General features: G+C 50.5%; 2 protein-coding genes across 3 annotated transcripts; one reads left to right on the top strand and one right to left on the bottom strand.

The window, feature by feature from the left end:
- RRP7A (ribosomal RNA processing 7 homolog A) lies at window positions 1–3,466 on the top strand. Its single transcript, XM_014268254.3, has 7 exons — window positions 1–155; window positions 391–533; window positions 705–830; window positions 1,103–1,226; window positions 1,834–1,931; window positions 2,331–2,529; window positions 2,984–3,466. Exons 1-7 carry the CDS (start codon window positions 104–106, stop codon window positions 3,067–3,069), a joined length of 828 nt encoding a protein of 275 aa, XP_014123729.2. The 5' UTR covers window positions 1–103; the 3' UTR covers window positions 3,070–3,466.
- Window positions 3,467–4,341: 875 nt separating this feature from the next.
- Window positions 4,342–13,587, bottom strand: SERHL2 (serine hydrolase like 2). Of its 2 annotated transcripts, none has more exons than XM_005488699.4 (12): window positions 13,320–13,587; window positions 11,692–11,915; window positions 11,507–11,620; window positions 10,504–10,545; window positions 9,752–9,771; window positions 9,492–9,566; window positions 8,639–8,748; window positions 8,284–8,363; window positions 7,919–7,953; window positions 7,085–7,158; window positions 5,504–5,597; window positions 4,342–5,140 (listed from the first exon to the last, which is right to left on the bottom strand). In XM_005488699.4, exons 2-12 carry the CDS (start codon window positions 11,837–11,839, stop codon window positions 5,024–5,026), a joined length of 909 nt encoding a protein of 302 aa, XP_005488756.1. In that variant the 5' UTR covers window positions 11,840–11,915; window positions 13,320–13,587; the 3' UTR covers window positions 4,342–5,023. The 2 variants fall into 2 exon arrangements, with proteins under 2 accessions (XP_005488756.1, XP_005488755.1); XM_005488698.4 differs by having other exon boundaries at window positions 7,085–7,161; window positions 13,320–13,585.
- Between the last annotated feature and the right edge of the window lie 5,215 nt (window positions 13,588–18,802).

Raw genomic sequence — 18,802 nt, 5'->3', positions numbered from 1 at the left:
AACCCCGCGGCTGCGGCGACTCCAGCCGCCGCCATTAGCAGGGCCGCGCCGCGCCCGGGAACTACAGCTCCCGGCGGCCCCCGCGCCGCCGCGCGCAGACAAGATGGCGGCCGCCACGGGGCGTGCGGCGGGAGCGGTGCCGGCGGGATACGCGGGTGAGGGGCAGCACGGGGCACCGGGAGTGGGGCCGGGGGGGATGCGCGGGTGAGGAGAAGTGCCGGGCACCGGGATACGCGGGTGGGGGGCAGCGCGGGGCCCCGGGAGCGGGGCCGGCGGGATACGGGGGTGAGGGGCGGTGAGGGGCACCGGGAGCGGGGCCGGCGGGATACGGGGGTGGGGGGCAGCACGGGAGCGGGGCCGGGGCGTCTCAGAGCGGTGCGTCCCTCGCAGCTCTGGCGGTGAAGTTCGCGGAGCGGCAGCGCTCGCACCACTGCCTGTTGGTGAAGGAGCACCAGGTACGGGAAGGGGCCGACACCACACACCCGCCTCGCCGCACCCTCTTCGTCCTCAACGTGCCCCCGTACTGCGGCCCGGTGAGTGGGGGCGGCTGGGGGCCGAGGGCAGGGCTTGGGGGCCCGGGAGCCGGCCTGTGCCTCGGGGCTGCTGGGCCCGGGGAGCCGCCCGGAGAGCTGTGCCGGCTGTTCGAGGGAGGCATCGCTCCTGCTGCACTGAACCGCGTGCTTTCTCTTACTCTCCCTTTTAAGGACTCTTTGTCTAGGCTGTTCTCCCGCTGCGGGCATGTGCAGTCTGTGGACATCTGTGACAAGCCAGGGCCAGGAGAGAAAAAAGATAAACTGGCATCGAAATTCTTCGACCACAAAACTCTAAAGGTAAACTTGGGCGGGGGAGAGGAATACTGATGGTTCAGTGGGAAAAGATGGCAAGTACTGAATGGTTCTCTTCAGAACACGAGTCACAGGAAACCTTATGGGGCATTAGGTTCATGATTACTTACTTAAGTTTACACTGTCTTTTTTTTTGCTATCCTACTGCCCTTTGTGGTTTGATTTTTATTTTAAGTTATTTGTACTGCAGTTCCTTGCTCCATTGCCAATTTCTCTTACATTAATCTGACTCACCTGGGTGGGTTTTTTTCTTTTAGGGATTTCAAGTAGCATATGTGGTGTTCAGGAAACCAGCAGCTGTCCAGGCAGCCAAGGCTCTATCACAGGAAGGTCCCTTGCTAATATCAACAGAGAGCCACCCTGTGAAAACCGGCATTAGCAGTATGTCAGCTCTGGCTATCTTTCTGTGGGTTAATGCTGGGCAAGAACTATACTCATTGCTTGCTGAATTCTACCTTGCATGTCCCATTTTGTTCTAAGCTGGGGGATGTTCAGTGTTTTGTGTTCTTTCATTATTCACTGGGTAGTAATCTTTTTGAAGTCTGGTCCAGTGACCCTATGGGAGAGTGGGGACACTTGGAAGGGTCCTTTTTCCCTGACATTTTTTCATGTCCCTATTGCATAGATTCAGAGATACTGTCTGCATCTTGTCCTCAAAATGGCGACCAGACTCCTACAACAGGCCCCAGATGTCTGTCAAGTTGACAGCACTTCACGTGTAATGGCTTGATAGAAGCACAGCCCTGAATTTTGTGCCCCTAGGGTTAAGGCTAGCCCACTTCTGCCTGGGCGAGTTGCAAACTCTTCCCATGGCATATTGATTGTGCTCACAGCCAAGTCTATTTGAGCTGTGGCAGGGGGGAAGCTGAACACAAATGGGAACAGTATGTCCTTCCCCCATGCTAGAGTTCCCTCTAGAGCTGCCCAAAAGCACCACACTACCTGCTTCTAAAGCAGCTGCTGCTGTCTTGTGCCCTCTCTGTCTCAGAGTGGATCACCAGCTATGAGGCCTCCATCGTGGATCCGAAGGAGCTGAAGGCTGAGGTGGATGCCTACATGCAAGACTATGATAAAAAGGTGGCAGAGGTGAGGCCAGGCTAGGGAGAGAACCCAGCTAAGCAGATTTCTTGGGGCAGAGGGAAAGAAGAGAGATTTCTCAGTGCTCTAGCCATAGTGGAAAGGGCTGAGGGTCTCTCTGTTTGGCAGAGGTTTTTTAACTCCCAGTTGCTGGTGGGCAATCAGACCCAGGCTTGGTCTGCACCCCTTGACCCTTCCCCTAGGGCTTACAACAGATACCCACAAATAAATTGGTTTGTGGCTGACGAGCTGAGAGCTGAATGCCTGCAGCCCTGATCCCATGCCTTCCTTTAAATCTTGTGTGGAAGCAGGAGCTGTACCTTTGCCTGTGTTTAAGGGAGGGCTGCGGGGAGTTGTGCATTAGGCTGTGCCTCTGCACGGGGCTGCCTCACCCTCCTGTCGCTGCAGGAAGAAGCCAAAGCAGCCCTGGAGGAGGGTGTTCCGGATGAGGAGGGCTGGGTGAAGGTGACGCGGAAGGGCCGGAAGCCCGGCCTGCCCCGGACAGAGGCTGCCAACCTGCGCGTGCTGGAGAGGGAGAAACAGAAGAGGGCCCGCAAAGAACTGCTCAACTTCTATGCCTGGCAGCATCGCGAGACCAAGAGAGAGCGTGAGTGTGCAAGTCTCCTCCTGCCTCTGCCTGGGCCTTGGCTCTCACACCGTGGCCCGAAGAGCATCCTTCTGCCTTCAGGGCAGGTGACATCCAGCTGCCACTAAGTAACTGGCTGGCTGGATCTGAATGACCCCTTGCCACCACCTGTCCTAGCAAGGGCTACTGGAATATTTTGTGGAAGGGTGTGGTTTTCCAAGAGGTGCTTATTCAGTCTGCACAAAGGCAGCGATTGAAGGGGGAAACTAGCCAATTGCTCCCCAAGAGGGAGCTGCAGCACCACCGGAGATGAACAGCTGAGCCCCAGCTTGGCATTCAGCTAAGGTGCAAAAGGACCTGCTCTGGGAAGTGGCTGGGACTGAGCTGCTCCTCTAGTGTGTGGAAGTGAAGCTCCCAGGAGAGGGAGATCTGCTGCTCTCGTGTCACCTGTTCTTTCTCTTTTTCTATGTTTTAGACATTGCCCAGTTGAGGAAAAAATTTGAGGAGGACAAGCAGAGGATTGCACTGATGCGAGCCCAGCGCAAGTTTCGGCCATACTAGGTTGTGCTGAGGTGTTCTTCAGGTGCCTGTGCTGGAGAGAGTAGGAGAGATGCCTACTGACTCCATTTGTCAAAGGATTTTGAGGAATTAAGGCAGCTTTGGGTTGCCTCTACCTTTGGATCTGAAACGGGAGGTCCCAGCAACTGCTGCTGGAGGAGAGTTCCCTTTACTTGCACCAGTATCCACCTGCTCTTGTCATTCAGCCGCATGGCACCGCTTCTCAGGGTGCTCAGGTCAAGGGGCTGAGGCACCTCCTGTGACAACCTGCATCTCCCTGCCACCCAAAACTACACCTCCTAAAACTTGGTGAAAACTGGGATTGATCTAGCACAGCCTCTGCAGGGGCAGGGAATGGCTGAAGAACTGTAAATAAACTGTTGCTACTGTTTTCAGAGCATGGGAATGCTTCTCTCTCCTCTCTGGTCTCCTGTGGCAAACAGCTTCCTGTGTGCTGGGGTGGTGGTAAAAATCCTGGCTTGTAACCCGGTGCTCCTTTGCACGTTTTATTGAAGGAATGAGGGAAGTGACTTTAGGAAAAGCCTAACTGCGACTTGTCACAAGGAAAGATCAGTGGTTTGGTAGAGAGCCCTACCCCTTCTCTTGGTGATTCCCTCCCTGGCCAAGTGTGGCAGTACCCAGTCATCCAGCTGTGCATGGAGCTCTGCAGCCACGTCTAGGCCATGGGAATTTCCTAACACCCAGCACTGTTGCAAGAACAAATGCCACTTTGAGCAGCAGGTTTGGAAGGAAAAACCAGACTCTGCACGCCCCGTTTCCACTTAACCTGTCCCCAGCCCACAGAAGGCAGGTAAGGATGGTACCAGGCATGTTTAGGTGTGGGGCAATGGGTTTGTGCTGCTGCTATAGCATTTGTGCAGCTCTGGAGTAGTGGGAGGTCTGTGATCAAAGTAACCCACCCAGTCCCAGGCTTTTACACGTTTATTTTACTGTCTGCAGCCTCACTAGAGATGTGACCATGAATATAAGGTGGAAATGGTGGTAAATTCCAGAGAGCTGAGATAAAATGTATTTACCCTCTCCAAAAAACCAACTGCAAATACAGTTTGCCTTGCTTGCAGAGATGACAGGCCTGCCTACTTCAGTGGGATTTTGCATCAATTTAACTGGGAGGCAGATCCTTAATAAGGCCTACCTAAGGCAGACAGTGTGTAAAAATGCTGCCTCCCAAGATGCATTTCAGCTGCCTGGGTGAGCAGCCTGAAAGAGAAAGGAGGTTTGTTCTCCTCTCGAGTCAAGAAGATGGACTTAACATCGGAATATTAATCTTTATTTAGGACAGAAATTGTCTCTGCCAACTTTTCCGTAATTTGTAGTTCTCCCAGCTGCTTCAGCTAGAGGATTAAGGATTCTCTAGCATTCATTAAAATGGCCTTCTCTGCACAGGTGAGCTCTCATTTAGGCTGATTCTTAAACAGTAGTTCTCACAATGGAACAGAGACACTGAGGCCCTCTAAGCTCAGGCATCTATGGAAGCAAGCAGAGAAGCAGAACACTTTCCTTGTTTTTCAGCAGGTTAAATCCTGGGAGCAGCCTGTCTGCACCATCCTCAGCTAGGAGGCAAGATGAGCCACCTCTATTGCAGTGCCTAAGCTGGGGAGCTGCTGCTGTCACAGGTGATGCCTCTGCCTTGTGTTCTGCTCTGTTTCAGGGTGCAAGTTTGGAGTAAGCCAGGGGGAAGGCCACTCTGGGCCTCTATCCCTGTACTCACAGAGCTGGAAGTAGAGCAAGGATTCCTTCTCCCTTTGGCAAATGAGATACTTTGCTCAGCTCTCCTTCAGAGTACCCCTGGCAGACCTGCTTCCACCCTGCAGTGAGCTAAGCATAGGAAAGATTATCACAATCTAATGCTGGATGGGAGGTAGGAATGGTGTCAATTCTGGAGCTTGCTTGTTAGCTCCCAGTTCTCCTGGACTGCTGCAGCTGTGAGGGCTTCCTAGAGTCTGGCCCTGGTGTTCTGTGCTGTCAGGAAGTTGCTGATGATCCCAGATACCACCTCAGGCTCATTCAGGTGCACAAAATGACTCCCAGGCACTTCTGCTAGCTGGATGTGCTGGAGGGAAAGAACACAAGATGATGTTAAGATGTGGACCAAGAAAGTGTTCCCTGAAGCACACAGTGCTGTGTGACACTCATAGGAAGGGACAGGGCAGTGAGGCAGGACGGAGATGGGAGGACCAGGGAAGAGCTGGGTGCAGAGGGCAGTACTAACCTGGGACTTTGGCAGCAGTAACAAAGTTGACTTCCTCCCCTGACTGCACACACTCCCCCACCCCCTTCCCCATGTGAGGGCTGTGCCTGTTCAGGACAAATCACCTCCTGGAGGGTGCCCACCAAGGTCAGCTGCTTCCCAGCTGCTGCTCCCAGGCTGGTGGCTGGTGACCTCGAGGTGCAGGGAGGTGACATTTGCTCTCACCTCTTTGAGGTTAGACTCGAATGCCTCCTGCAGGGCTTTCACAAAGTGATTTCTGCTCGGTAGGTTGTGTGGTACCAAGAGTCCATCTTGTGATCTGAAAACAACAGTGAGGCTCAGTTCAGCCAGTGTGAACCTCCAGTGTGCCTCCATTTGTCTTTGTGGCTGTCCTGGGTAGAATCAGTGTTCCCAAGACAGCAGGGTGACAAACTCAGCTGTTCTTCCCAAGCTGCTCGCAAGCAGCAGGCGACAGGGCCATACATGGTAGTCAGAGTGCACCACCCAGCTTGGCTAAGTAGCCATTTTATATCAAACTAAAAGGTGTAAAACCTTGGGTGACTGCCTAGTGGTATCAGTGTGGGGACTGGCTAAATATTGTCCTCCCAGGGCTGCCTCTGTAACTGGTGTGGAGACATCATTCCCTGCTCTGCCTTCTGAAGATGACATTCCCAGGCTCTGCCTTCTGCTCTTAACTTCTTCCTTCCTCAGAGTTTCCACATCTCCCCTCAGTCCATGCTGCCTCTCTTTGCTGCTTATTTAACCAAGTTATGCCCTGCTCAGAGAGGGAGGTACCAGGGCAGTTGCTCTGGAGAAGTCAGCATTACATCTCCTGCAGAGCTAAGATCTTGCTGTCTCCTACTCTGCTGGTCATGGGACAAGCGGACATCTCAGGCTCAGTGACATTTCTATGGCACAGAGGACTTGACCTCAGCACAATATTACATTTCTGGACAAGCAGGAATAACCTGAAGCAGTTAGGATATTAAAACAGATCAGGGAAGTCAAAACTGTACCTCTTTTCTCAACTGCTAGCCCTTCTTGTTTCCTAGACAATCTTCTAACAGCACCCCACCAGCCAAGGCAGCCAGAGCCCTGCACACCTTGCCCTTGAAGGAGATGGGAAAAGGCAGAGGACGACTTGCAGAACAAACTGTGCACCCAGACAGCTTTATAACAACTTGGCAAGCCACTGGCCCTGTCCCCAGAGCTGCTTTACCAGGTGCCACAGAAGAGAGCTTGCAGGAGCTCAGTCAGACCAGGGGCTTCAGGAGTAGCTGGAAGAGATGGAGACGGCTCTAGAGTTCCACCTGTTTGCTCAGGCAAGAGGTTTTGGGGCCTGGAGAAGGGGGCAGGATGGGTTCCTGACTGGGGTAGAGTCAGGTCAGGAGGATAGCAAGTACGTGTGGTGCTGTGGAGGGTGACATATTTGCCAGGCTGGCCCCTTGCTGCAGTGCCAAGGAATGGAAAGTTGTGAGGTGGGATTGTGAAGCCAAGAGCATGGGGAAGATGGGGCAGGACTAACATTTCCTCAGCCTTGCACCAGGGAGTCCCAGCCTGAAAGCAGAGTGCCAGGCTGGGAGGATGTTCCAGTTGCTGTCTGCCTTTTCCAGGAGCCTACCCAACCCAGGGCAGTGGTGGGGAACTGGGAAATACTTCTCACATGTGAAGCTGTACTGTTACACCAGCTGGCCAAAAGCCTGGATGACTAGTGCAGACGAAGGGGTAGTGGAGGACTCCTTCCTAGCCTTCATTCCTTGCACTGAGGGAGACAGCAAGGGTTGGTATGGTTTGTGCCTCACTCACATAATGATGAGAACACGGTCCTGGATCTTCTGCAGGAGCTTCACACACTGCTCCACCGTGAAGAACTCTCGACTCTGCTGCAGGTGCAAAGAGAGGGAAAGTGCCAAAGCTCAGGGACAGCAGCTGGGGGCAGAGGGTGTCCCCAAGCTCTCCTGTACAAGTAGCTCTGAAGGTAGAAGTAACTGTGGCCCTGAAGCTTCCATGCTGGGACATGACAAGCATCCAGGCTGCACACAGGAGTAGATGGCTCTGCAAAGGCTCCTTCTGTCCAGCTGTGTTTCAGGGCTGCCAACAACACTGCCTGCTGGGCTGCAGCACATATGGGAATGATCTCATAGAGAAAAGCTTTAAAACTCATTTTACTAAAAAGGAGAGAGAGTACATTACCCTGGCTTCCATATCCTGGCAGTAGCACAGATAGAGGAGGCCCTAGTTGCTTAAAAGTGCCACAAAACTATCAAAACAGCAAACCTAAGGACTTTGTTCCACTCCCCTTCTTATTCAGGTCACCTGACATGCTGACAGAAAGCACCCATCCATCTGCTGCCTGAAGAGTTATAACAGTAGGAAAATGTGGCCAGGAGGCCTTGGGGCAGAGGAACTTCTAAAAAAAACAAACAGTAACATTTTCCAGTGACTCTGTAAACTGAATCAATGATCAAGTGCAGGCTCTTTTAAAAGCAGCATTTAAAGGACGTGGGAATTCGGGGAGCAGAAAGTAAGCAGCTGGGTGGAGGCAGGGCCTAGCTCAGTGAGCAGGCATTCTCTCTGTGAGTGTTCTGTGAGCTCAGGGCTCCCAAGTAGCAGGGGGCATGGCAGAAGAGCAGTGCTCACCGTACGGGCTCTCATGTCTCTGTTATACACCATCCCTGGAAAGAAAAAACAAAAGGTTTTCTTACGAGCAGGAGTTGTTCGGTTTTAACTCACTTTTGGGGTCTGCCCAAGACTTTCTGAGATAGGAAGAACAGGATTAATTCAAATTTCTCCTTTTTTTAACATTTATTTTCTTTAGCTGTTTTAGGATTTGAGCACCAAACCCATCTGCTGGGAATGGAGAACTCTGCCTCCAGACTTAATTGATCCCATCCAGGCTGTGTAAATCTGTAGCTAGGGCACCCTGTACCCTGCAGAAGACAATGGCTGTTGGCACCAGTCCCTTCCCACACCCAGCAGTGGCCCAGCACCACACAGCCCCTTACCAGCGGGTGTCTCAGTTGCTCCTCGCTGCAGCAGGATTGCCCCACCCTCTGCTGTCAGATGGCTGTTTGCTTCTAAAAGCCTGAGGGAGACATGGCAGAGAGATCGTGATGCTGGAAAAAGGGAGGAAGTGAAGCAAAAATGCCATGACAAGGTGACAGTGAGCTCTCAGGCTGCTTCAGAAAGGAGCAGGAAGAAGCAGCAGCTTCTGGCAGCAGAAGCAAAAGGTCATGCTGGGATTCCAGAAAAGGACTTGAAAGGTGAAATGCAGGGAAGGTTTTCCTTTCTTATATGTGCAGCTGTAACTCTGTCAAGGTGAGGGAAGGCAGTAAATGAAGAGGATGGATGGGAACCCACCTCTGCAATGCTGCTTCAGGGCTCCGTGCTTTGGGAGTTTGCTGCTTTGCCTCCAGACTCAGCAGTCTGTCGATCACCCTCCTCTTTGATTTCAGCCATGCCTCAGTGTCCTGAAACACAGAGAGGTAGGGAAGAGGAGTAACCCCTTTGTTCTGAGTGATTTTACCCTTTATTGGAGAGGGGAAGAGAGAATTTCACTCTTCAACATCCCTCAGAACTGGCATCAGTTATGGGGATCTTATTAAAAAAAACTCCCACAATTTCTGGGAGAAAGGCCATTTTAAATAAATACAGCAATACTGCTGTAATTAACTTATTAACCTTTTATCCTTTCCATCTTTTCTAACCCTTCCTATCCCACTTCTGAGTTGAGGACAACTCTCCAAAGTTTGGTATTTTTTGTCTCTCTGAACCACTACTGCCAGCGAAGGCTCCAGCATCTGGTAGCAATGATGGCAAGTTGGGAATGTAGCTTTGTGAACTGCCAGGAACAGAAAAAATCTACCAATCTTGTACCCAGGTCACCCAACATGCTGTTGGCAAAAAGATAACCTCAGCTGGCAGTTCCAGTTTCCTTTGTTCAAGGGCTTGGCACAGACAAGAAAATTTCAGTGCTAAGGGACTGCAGGATGTGGAGCTCTACCAAGTGTTCCCCAAGGGCCTCCCTAAGGACAGACTTCAGTCTGTGCAACAAGGAGCAGATCAGTGCCTGCCAAAAGGAAGAGCCCTAGGACTTGTGTGACCTGCCAGGAAGTGGTCACATCAGTGCTTTCTCTGAGCAAGTGAGGAAAAGAAAAAAACCATATATTTTTGTATTTTAAAAAAGTGAGGGGAAAGACACATGAGCTCTAACCTCTGGAGCTAGAAGAAAGCCAAGACTTTCCAGCAGGATCAGCTTGTCCACCATCTCAGGATAAAGGAAACAGAACTGAGGAGAGATGAAACAATAAGAAAATGAAAAGCTGAGCACTGAGTGATGTCTATCCTGCTGCACAGGAGAGGGGTCAGGGAAGGGCCTCTCCTCCCAAGATCCAGGTCTGCCCCTTCATTTCTGTCCTGTTTGTTGTTGCAGCTGCAGAAATCAACCCCGTGAAGAAATGACGCTTTACTCACCATTCCTGCCACAGCCCCACCTGCAAAGAAGAAAAGGGTGCTCAGTAATGCACAGAATAACCCCTGGTAACAGCAGTTCACCTTCCTCACAGCAGGAGCCACCTCAGAAATAAAAATGTGCATTGTACCATGGGACAAAACCCCAGTAGAGAGAGGAGCTCTCCCAGCCCACAACATGGAGGCAGAGACCAGGGCTGTTGACCTGCTGTATTCCCCATCTTGTGCCATTTCCACCTCCCTCAGACAGCAAAGTCCAAGGAGGCGTTACTGTTTAAAATGTCTTGGTGTGCAGGTCCTGTTAGCTGTGACCAGAGCAGCCCTGCGAAGCAAACTCCAAATTGTGGCAAAATCAAATAATATTCCAAGCTCAAAGGAATGGATGCTGGAGCCCAGTTCCCCTCAGGCAGCTTTACAGCCCACCAAACGGGCTGTCTGTTCCCAGGCTTTGTGGGGACCAGACAGGAAGGCCTGCTGTGAATTCTCCTGTGTAGACCACCCCTCTTTGCCAATCACTGTTCTGTCCTGTGGGTGGGGGAAATGCTCACAGCAAGAGTTACCACTGTCTGTACAGCAGGGTCTTGAAAACAGGCATTTCAAACACAGGCAGAGATTTTTGAATCACTCAAGCAGGAACCTTGTACTTGGCATAATATAATAAATATTCCAACCCAGCTCCTAGCAACATGTCTTGGAAGTTAATTATCTACTGCTTTCAATTAATCTCACAGTTTACAAGGACTAGAGCCACTTACCCATACTGTGACCCATCAGGGTGAACCGTCTCCACTGCAAGGCTAAATGGCAAAAGAGAAAAACACACAGTGCTGCGTTAGAAACCAGAGCAGCAACATCTTGCTGCTTCTCAAGTGACATGGGCCCTTTCTCCCAGGAGGGCTTTTGTACTGCCACATTTGCTTCTTAATCCAGAAACTAAGCAGCTAAGTGGGCCGATTTTGAAGAAAAAGAGCATTTACCACCTCATTTTCATGGTAGTTAAGTCATACAGCTCTCTATATGTCAAACAAACTCCAGCAAAGTCCCATTCACTGCCAGATACCAGACTGGCAAGAAGCAGAGGAGCCTGACTGGGTAGCATCTGGTGGAAGAGAGAAACCTTTACGGAGCATCCTGCTGCAGGGCATTCTGCAAGACATGTGAGGACACAGCGCCAGGTCTGCTGCATTGAGTGAAGTATGATTCCAAGTGAAAGCTTTCTGCACCATTTAGCACATCAGGCTCTTCAGACCATTTTTAGGGCACTCTGGGAGGCTTATAGGAAAATACAGCTTTATCAGTGCTGCCCATCTGAAATATACCTCACTGAACGATGGGATTTACCCTCTGAGAGCTTCTAGAGGCTCTTTTGTGTACTGAATGGGGAATCTAAAATCACACGTGCCAAATGTACAGATGGACAGTTACATCAGGAGTTATTAGGAGTACAAGACACTTTGACTTTCAGATTTCTTTGCATAATACTAAAGCAAGTAGTAAACTGCCATCAGGGTAAACCAGAAGTTTCCAATTTACACCTAACACTGGTTAGGGGTCACTGACTGCTTAAAAAAAGCCTGTCTGGCAAAACCATTTAGTTGCATCCACCACTTCACCGCTACAGCTTTTTTAGTACAGAAACACTAGCAACAGGGGAAGAAGGAGGGGGAACTGAAAGTGCTGCTTGCTTGTTGGAAAGAGCAGGACCAATACAGCACCCCCTCCACAAGCACCCCCTCGAGGGTTCCTTCCAGTACCCACCTGCTGCCACCCGGCGCACATCGGTCACATAATCTAGGAAATGGTAGGGACAGCCTGCAGGTCGGTGGGAGGACAAACCATGGCCAGAAAAATCCATTGCCACATAATAACAACCTGAAAGGGAAAGAGGATCAGATGTGCAGCCCAGCCACACAACACAATCCATCCTGATGAGCCACACCTACCTCTGGGAAGCAGCGGAATGAGCTTGTCAAAGGTGTTGGCATTGTCCAGCCAGCCATGCAAACATAGCACAGGGTGTCCCTCTGAGGGTCCCCAGGCCTTGGCTGCCACATGTCCCCAGGGCACAGGGAACTTCAACTCTGAGAACATGCCCAAAACAGGGTGATGTCCTTGGAGAGTCAGTACTCTGAGAAGGTCCCAGGGGTCTTGTTAATGGTCTAGAGCTCTGAAAAGAGTAATATAGGTCTTTAGTAACTCACCAGTCTCCTGTGGTCTTAATTAGCAGCTTGATGATTTACAGCTCCCCATTCAACATCCCAAGCTGCCGTTCCTGACTGCCTGTTTGGGGAATCCTCCTCCCAGCACGTACTAGCTATGCTCCTAGGAAGAAATAAGCTTTCCCTATGCAGGAGGAGAAAGCCGTCTCTGTGTCTCTGCAGCAGCTGCAACCTGACCAGAAGGCACACGAGATCCAGCAAGAGGGAACCATGCAGAATTCCCCCAGCTAGCTGCAGTCAGCCAGGCACCTGTCCTGGGCCAAGAAGACAGTTTGGGGAATAAGGATGCTGCCTCCAGCATTAGATTGTTACCACCTTGCCCTCTTTTACCTTGGTGCTTCTCTTTCGCACCACAGCTTGGCACGTTTGCTAGGGCAGCTGGCTCCATGCTGCACAGCAGGTCACTGCTGCCACCTGCCTGTACACCCCTCAGGGCCAGGGACTTCTGCATGGGATATGGGTCCACAACCTGCCAGGCATTTGCTCAATCTCAAACCATCTCATTTACCTGGCAATTACTGACCCTTGCTCAAGCACCAGCTCCTGAGTGAACCCAGCCTCTGGCGACCTTCCAATGGTGGTTTAAACATTTCCCTTTCACCCACAAGCCACAGGCAACCTGCCTACCTCCAAGTCTTTCATGTCATCTCCCCTTCCAAATGACTTGTCTTGCGTATCTGCTCCCTTAATTAGCCCTCTGAGACCACACAGCAATTAAATCACTCTACAGCAAGTCCCTCCGGAGCCCATGCCTCTCTAAGGAGTGAGGATAGAGGGGGTCGGCTGCTGTCAGGGCCCTGATGGTCCCAATGAGCCAAGCCTGGGGCTCCCCATGACTGTGTTTAGGCTCGGCCCAGGACCAGCCGCAGCAGTGCTGCAGCAGTGCCGGTGTCCATCAGCAACGCCCCCGCCGCAGGAACCGTGGCCCAGCCTGCTGATTTCGGGGCTGTGTCTGATCCCAGTTGCCCTCGCCGGGCCAGATCCTGACAAACAACCGTGGGCTGACTTCCCATAGTGTGACCATGGACCTGCCCTGTCCTGAGGGCCCGGGCTCCTGGCAGAGCCTGATGGCCGTCCCAGGCAGTCCTGCCTGGGCCCAGCGGGGCTCCGGCCCTGGGATCGCCCCGGCCCCGGGCTAAGGCCTCCCTAGGCGGGCAGGAGGCGCCGCTACAGCCGGGCCTTCGCCTCGGGGCGCCCTGGAGCGCCGGGTCCCGGTCCTGCTCCCGGCCCCGGGGAAGGGCTGCCCGGGGACCGACCTCCGGCCGGCGCCGAGAGCAGTCCCCGGAACACCACGGCCGACCCGGCCCCCTTCCCCCTCGCCGCCCTCCCTCCACATCCCGGCCCCCTCCTACCGCTCCGTGCGGCCGGGCCGGCTGAGCAGAGGCGGTGGCAGGGCGGAGCCGGGCCGGGCAGGGCAGGGCAGGGCGGGCTGCACCGCCCCGCTGCCCGCCTCCCTGGGGCGCCCCGGCCCCCGCCTCCGAGTACGTCGGGCTCGGTAAGAGGAACGGGAACTTAACGATGGCTGTGGCGTCTGGAGCTGCGAACAACCTCCTGGGCGTGATGGGAATCTCTGAGGAGTCGAAATCAAGGAAGTATGGCTGCATCCTTGACTACTCCAGACACATTACTGACGATGGAAACTGCCTGTAGTGTGGTGACACAGTGTGAGATGTTTTAACTGTGACCCAGGAGCTTCATGTTGACATCAAACGGGCCCCGTGCTTGACATTGACACTGAACTTCTGTCATTCTCTGATGGAGAGACTCTTCTGAACTCCTAACGCTTGCTGGAATCATGGTGCTTCAGGGACAAGAGTCACCCTCCCATACTGTGACCTGTCGCAGTGAACTGACTCTACTACAGGGCCAAGCTGCCACAGATGCACAGCAGACAGCACTGCCTCAGCCACTCCACTCCTCTTCTGCAAAACCAGAAAAAAACAGACCCCTCTCAGATGGAGAGGTTTCTATATGGTTTGCCTAATTAATTGCCCAAAAAGGTGATGTCTGCATAGACCAAGTTTCAAGGAAGCCAATACCCAAGTGTGGCTACTTGCTGGTGCCTCTCATTCCATCCAGCAGGCAGTCTGCTAAGCCTAATGCAGACCACAACCATTCCTCTTCAGTCAAGGACTCTGCGGTCAAAGGAAGCAAAGTCAAATTGCACTGTGAGCAGTGGGACCCCTTGCTGGAACAGTTGAGGGAAGTAGAATTAATGTATGTTCTTAGGGAATAATTTTTATATTGGTAACTGGAAGCCCTATACTCAGTTCAGCACATCAGTCTCCTAAATTACACAATATATTTTCAGAATAGCCTAAAAAGCTTGAAAGAAACCAGTGTAGAAGCTTAGAGCCCTATTTCTCCTGCCTAGCTCTAACTCATCCTGGCAAAATGGGCTCTGCACCACAGCAGTTGAAACATAACCTTGGAATCCATCACTGAGAAGAAACAAGTGCACTGTGTAGCTCACAGCCTGCTCTCCATGGGAGCCATTAGAAAGGAAATCAGAACATGAATTTTTACAGGTTTGCAAAGTGTCCAGTGCCTTGCTTTTCCTTAAGCCTCCATACTGAAGGAACAAGGAAAGCAGACTACAAGGGCTGGGGAGCCTTGCAGAAGGAGAGAGGCCACAGTAACTTCTACAGCTTCTCTCCTACAACTTTCAGAGGTGGGTGGCTGATTACAAAAGGTGAAAAGCAAGAGACAGCTTAGCAGAACAGATTTGTAAAATGCACTCAATAATAATGAACAATAATCAAATAGCTGTCTGCGGCTAATGGAGGGCAGGACCCTCCTGTGAATTCCTGGAATTCCTCCTAAAGAAGCCACCAGACGGCAGTGTAATTGTTAGGCAATGTAACTGTTAGGCAATGTCTGCTGCTAGGCTTGTGATTCTGCAGTCTATGGCATGACTGATGAGGAAGAGGACCTGTGCCATGAAAAGTTATTTACTGTTGGCACACACTCCCGTGGTTTGTGGGACAACGGGTCATGGCCAGGAAAATCCATTGCCACTCGTGAGCCTGACTCACTTCTGGGGAGCAGTGAAATGAGCCCACTGAAGGTGGTGGCATTGTCCAGCCAGCCATGCAAGCACAGCACAGATTGTCCCCAGGCCTGGGCTACCGCCTGTGCTTGGGCCATGGGGAACTTCACCTCCAAGAACTTGTACCCACAAGGAACATACCCTGAGAGCTACATGCTGGAGCTCTACCTGACCTCTACCTAATACCAGTTGTTGGGCACAAGCCTTGTTTGGGAGAATTCTGGTATCCTGCTTCCCTGGCAGTATATCCATCACCACCCACAGGTCTTGGACCACCACACTGGGCTCTCTCCCCCATTCCAGCAGCCAGTAGGATCTGGGCTCTTGTTGTTTTGGGTCACAGAGATTATTCTGGCACTCAGGTGGGAATAATGCATTCTCTAGTGACACTAGACTCCTGTGACCTTCATCCTAAATCACTTCTGGCAGGAGGCTCCATCAGCAACCGCCTGATGGGAAAGGAAGCATTCCTCACAGAAATGATGAGGAGCAGGTGATTTCAGATGGAGCTCCTAGTGGAGAAGATTGCACTGGGATGTGCTCTGTGCCCTCCCCTCAGTGGCAAGACTGTCACCCTATTACCCAAAGCCCTATTGTTGAGCTGTCCTCCCGGTCCCTCATACCTTCTCTAGTGATGCTACTCACCCGTCTAAAAGAGCAGCCCAACATCTTACAAGACTGTGCATCTCCCCCAGCACAGCCTGGAACCCCCCCAGGGGGAGGGCCCTATGCAGGATGCACAGCAGAACTTGGATGGCTCACAGAAGTAATTTTGCTGCTGCTACTTCTAGTAAGTGCCACAGGCCACTGCAGTGGAATTGCTGCTCGTGGAGGACCAAACTGGATTTGGCTGGGCTAAGTGGATTGGTGGTAAGAAAGGCTGGTTTTGAGTAAAGAACTGTGAGTTAGTGTGAGATATCCCATGTGCTTAGCAAAGGGTAATTTGACTTCTGTGTCCTTGCAAAGGAGCAGGGTACCTGCAAGGGTGAACACTGGGACATGCAAAGCTGTTATGCTCCACTGACTTGGAACAGCATTGATCAGTTTGTGCTAGCTGCAGATCTGATGAGGAAACTTTAAGTACAGCAGATTGATTGCTACCAGGGGACAAATTCCCCATAGCTGGTTGGATTTGAGCACTGAAGTACTGACATATTGATCTATTTCTGTTGATTTATTAGTCACAGTCCTGTACCCCAATTTCTCATGTGTGGTTATACAAATAAAAAAATGCATGCTATTGCTAGCTTAACTGATTTCTTTCAGAGGATATATAGAGGACACACCTCTATATAAAGCCCCATGTTGTAAGCATATGCTGCAATCTATAGTGGACAGGAAAAGAAAAGTGATCACAGGCAAGCACGTTATCATGCAAGCAGCTCCAACATGCTGGCTCACATGCTTTAGTTTGAGCTCCAGCTACAAATCCTGCTTGCCTTGGAGATGGTCCCAGGAAGTCTCAAGAGTTTAAATGAGCTGCCCAGGTAGGAAGAGTTGGGGTAGGATATCATTCCATGATCTCTGGGCTCTGCTCAACAGCAACAGACTCATCCAGGTACCTTCTGTGGTGTACTTTTTCTTTGGTTTTCCTTATTTTCTTGCTGAATTTCATTTATGTGAATTTCTGGTCGAAAAAGTTGCTTACATATTAAGTGCAAAACAAATGCTGTGATGGCTTAGATTAGTTTCTCCCCCTTGCTTCAGATCTGTTGTGTTCCTTGTTCATTGGCATCATGCTGTAACCAACTGAGCTAAACTCAATTTTTCCAGAGCTCTCCAGCTGTGCAGAAGGTGGGAGAGACAAAGAGATGCTGGCTCTTTACCCACCACAGTCTGAGGCCAATATGATAATTTAAATGGAAATCTCTGTTTTAAGCCAAGCAATGAGTGGTTTAAAAAGTGAAAGGCATCTACTTCAGGGATTCACCTGCAGCATAATTTGGGTAGTGGGGCTGCTGGGGTGTTAAATCATTCCCACATGAACCACTACCATTCAGCTGGAAGCAGCCCCAGGCACACACCATGCATCAGGCCCAAGTGGTGCACATTTATATCACTTTATTTGCAGCTAATGAAATGGCTAGAAACATTTATTGCATATAAATTATATATGAGCACCCATCATACAAATAAACTCTTTCCAGTCTCAGCTTTCCATTTCCTCTTTAATCAGAAAGTCTATTATATTTGGGACAGATTCAGGAGTCTCTGCTGGTTCCCATCCCCTGGGCCTGTTTAGATTAACTTGAGAGGTGAGCTACTCTCCAAATCTCTACAAAACCCATACCCACCTTTAGAGCATGCACCTCATTTAATGTATGAAGTGGCAGGGGAAGAAGAGAAGTTTCTCTCCAGCTCTTGTCTAGATTTAACCATCTTTCACTTGGAAAATCTGGCAGATTCCCTATAGGCTGAGATTAAATAATAGTGAAAACCATAAGTAATCTGACACTTGTAATTACAGGCCTTCCAGCTCCTGATTGACCTCTGACAGAATTAAGGAAATAGCAGGCACTAGGATCATTTAAAAACAAGGGAAAAGTTCTAGTTAACACTAAGTCTCGTGTGTTTATGGAAAAAGATCTATAAAACTGCTTGGGAACTTTTGGAGATGTAAGTTACAGATTTGGATTATGGATTTGGCTGACAAAAGTAAAAACTGTTGAAGTAATAGCTCTCCAGCAAGGAAATGGACACAATCTTACACTGTGTTTTGATTTTTAAAACACTGGAATGATACCAAATTAACACATTTTGTAGTAATCTGACTGAGAATTGACTAGGCAGCAAGTGTCAAAATATTAAAGTTGATACAAGCATGTAAGGGGAGGTTTTGAAACAGTCCAATGGTGAGTTATTCCACACTTTTGATCTGGCCATGCTGTTTGTGGAAGAAGTGACTCTGGTGAAGGGCTGACTCAGCAGAGCAGCAGCTGAGTGTGAGCCCCCAGTGCAGTCTGACAGGCTCATTCTGTACATCATCCCTGATGTACAAGCAGGCAATGAGGAACAGGTGTAATGAGATTATATTGCAGGAGATTATATTGTGTGTGCTAATTCCATGGAGGTGATTACGGGTGTGAAAGAACTCCCAGTTTTGACAGCTATGATTCAATGAGGAAAGGAACAAGTTGGAGAGGCTTCCTAGCAGAGCTTTAAGGCCTGTTAAGGAGTTGGAAAACATTTTATGAGAGAGAAGCATTTAGGACCAACATGATCAATGCCTTGGTATACCTATGTAGCATTGCATTTTTGCTCCTCCAGTTGTCACACTGCCTAACAGTGGCACAAGGAAAAAACTGTCTAGAGACAAGTTATACATTCGATAATGGAGAGAGGAGTTAAATACTTGAGGGGTTTACTTAGGGTGCTGGCAGCTTTCCAACCATTGGCAGTTTTTTAATGAAGATGGGATGTTTAACGAAACAACAATGATTAATGTGACAGAGTTCTTTGTCCTGTGATCATCTGGAAAGCAGAGTGGTCTGGAAATTAGTTTACTGCAGTAGACACTGCTGTCAGATGGTACCAACCTGCAATGCTTTTGCTACAGCCACTCCCAAAATTATAGTCCATAGCTATACTCCTTGCATTTTACATTGTTTTACTTCATTTAGAGGCTTGGTTTCCTCAGCTGAGGAAGCCCCTGTTTCTAGGTCCAACAGTGACTCAGGACCTTTCTGCTATGGAGTCTCTGTCTCGGATTGCTCCCTGCAGCAGCCTCTCCTGGCTGTTTTTGTCTGCTTTGGAGAAAAGCCTGAAGTGAGTGAACTCGGTGCCTGT

Source organism: Zonotrichia albicollis, chromosome 4 (genome assembly GCF_047830755.1).
Source record: "Zonotrichia albicollis isolate bZonAlb1 chromosome 4, bZonAlb1.hap1, whole genome shotgun sequence".
NCBI lineage: Eukaryota > Metazoa > Chordata > Aves > Passeriformes > Passerellidae > Zonotrichia > Zonotrichia albicollis.
The sequence above is the reverse complement of the archived record's forward strand: the minus strand, read 5'-3'. Positions and strand labels throughout refer to the sequence as shown.

What these genes read in the sequence shown, in the direction of transcription:
- SERHL2 (XM_005488698.4), bottom strand. Translation starts at nt 11,839, where the DNA reads ATGTTCTCAGAGTTGAAGTTCCCTGTGCCCTGGGGACATGTGGCAGCC. An exon ending in GCTTTCTTCTAGCTCCAGAG is followed by an intron (nt 8,749 to 9,491) that starts GTTAGAGCTCAT and finishes TCTGTGTTTCAG; the next exon opens with GACACTGAGGCATGGCTGAA. An exon ending in CCTGAAGCAGCATTGCAGAG is followed by an intron (nt 8,364 to 8,638) that starts GTGGGTTCCCAT and finishes TGTCTCCCTCAG; the next exon opens with GCTTTTAGAAGCAAACAGCC.
- RRP7A (XM_014268254.3), top strand. Translation starts at nt 104, where the DNA reads ATGGCGGCCGCCACGGGGCGTGCGGCGGGAGCGGTGCCGGCGGGATAC. An exon ending in TCGACCACAAAACTCTAAAG is followed by an intron (nt 831 to 1,102) that starts GTAAACTTGGGC and finishes TTTTTCTTTTAG; the next exon opens with GGATTTCAAGTAGCATATGT. An exon ending in TGTGAAAACCGGCATTAGCA is followed by an intron (nt 1,227 to 1,833) that starts GTATGTCAGCTC and finishes TCTCTGTCTCAG; the next exon opens with AGTGGATCACCAGCTATGAG.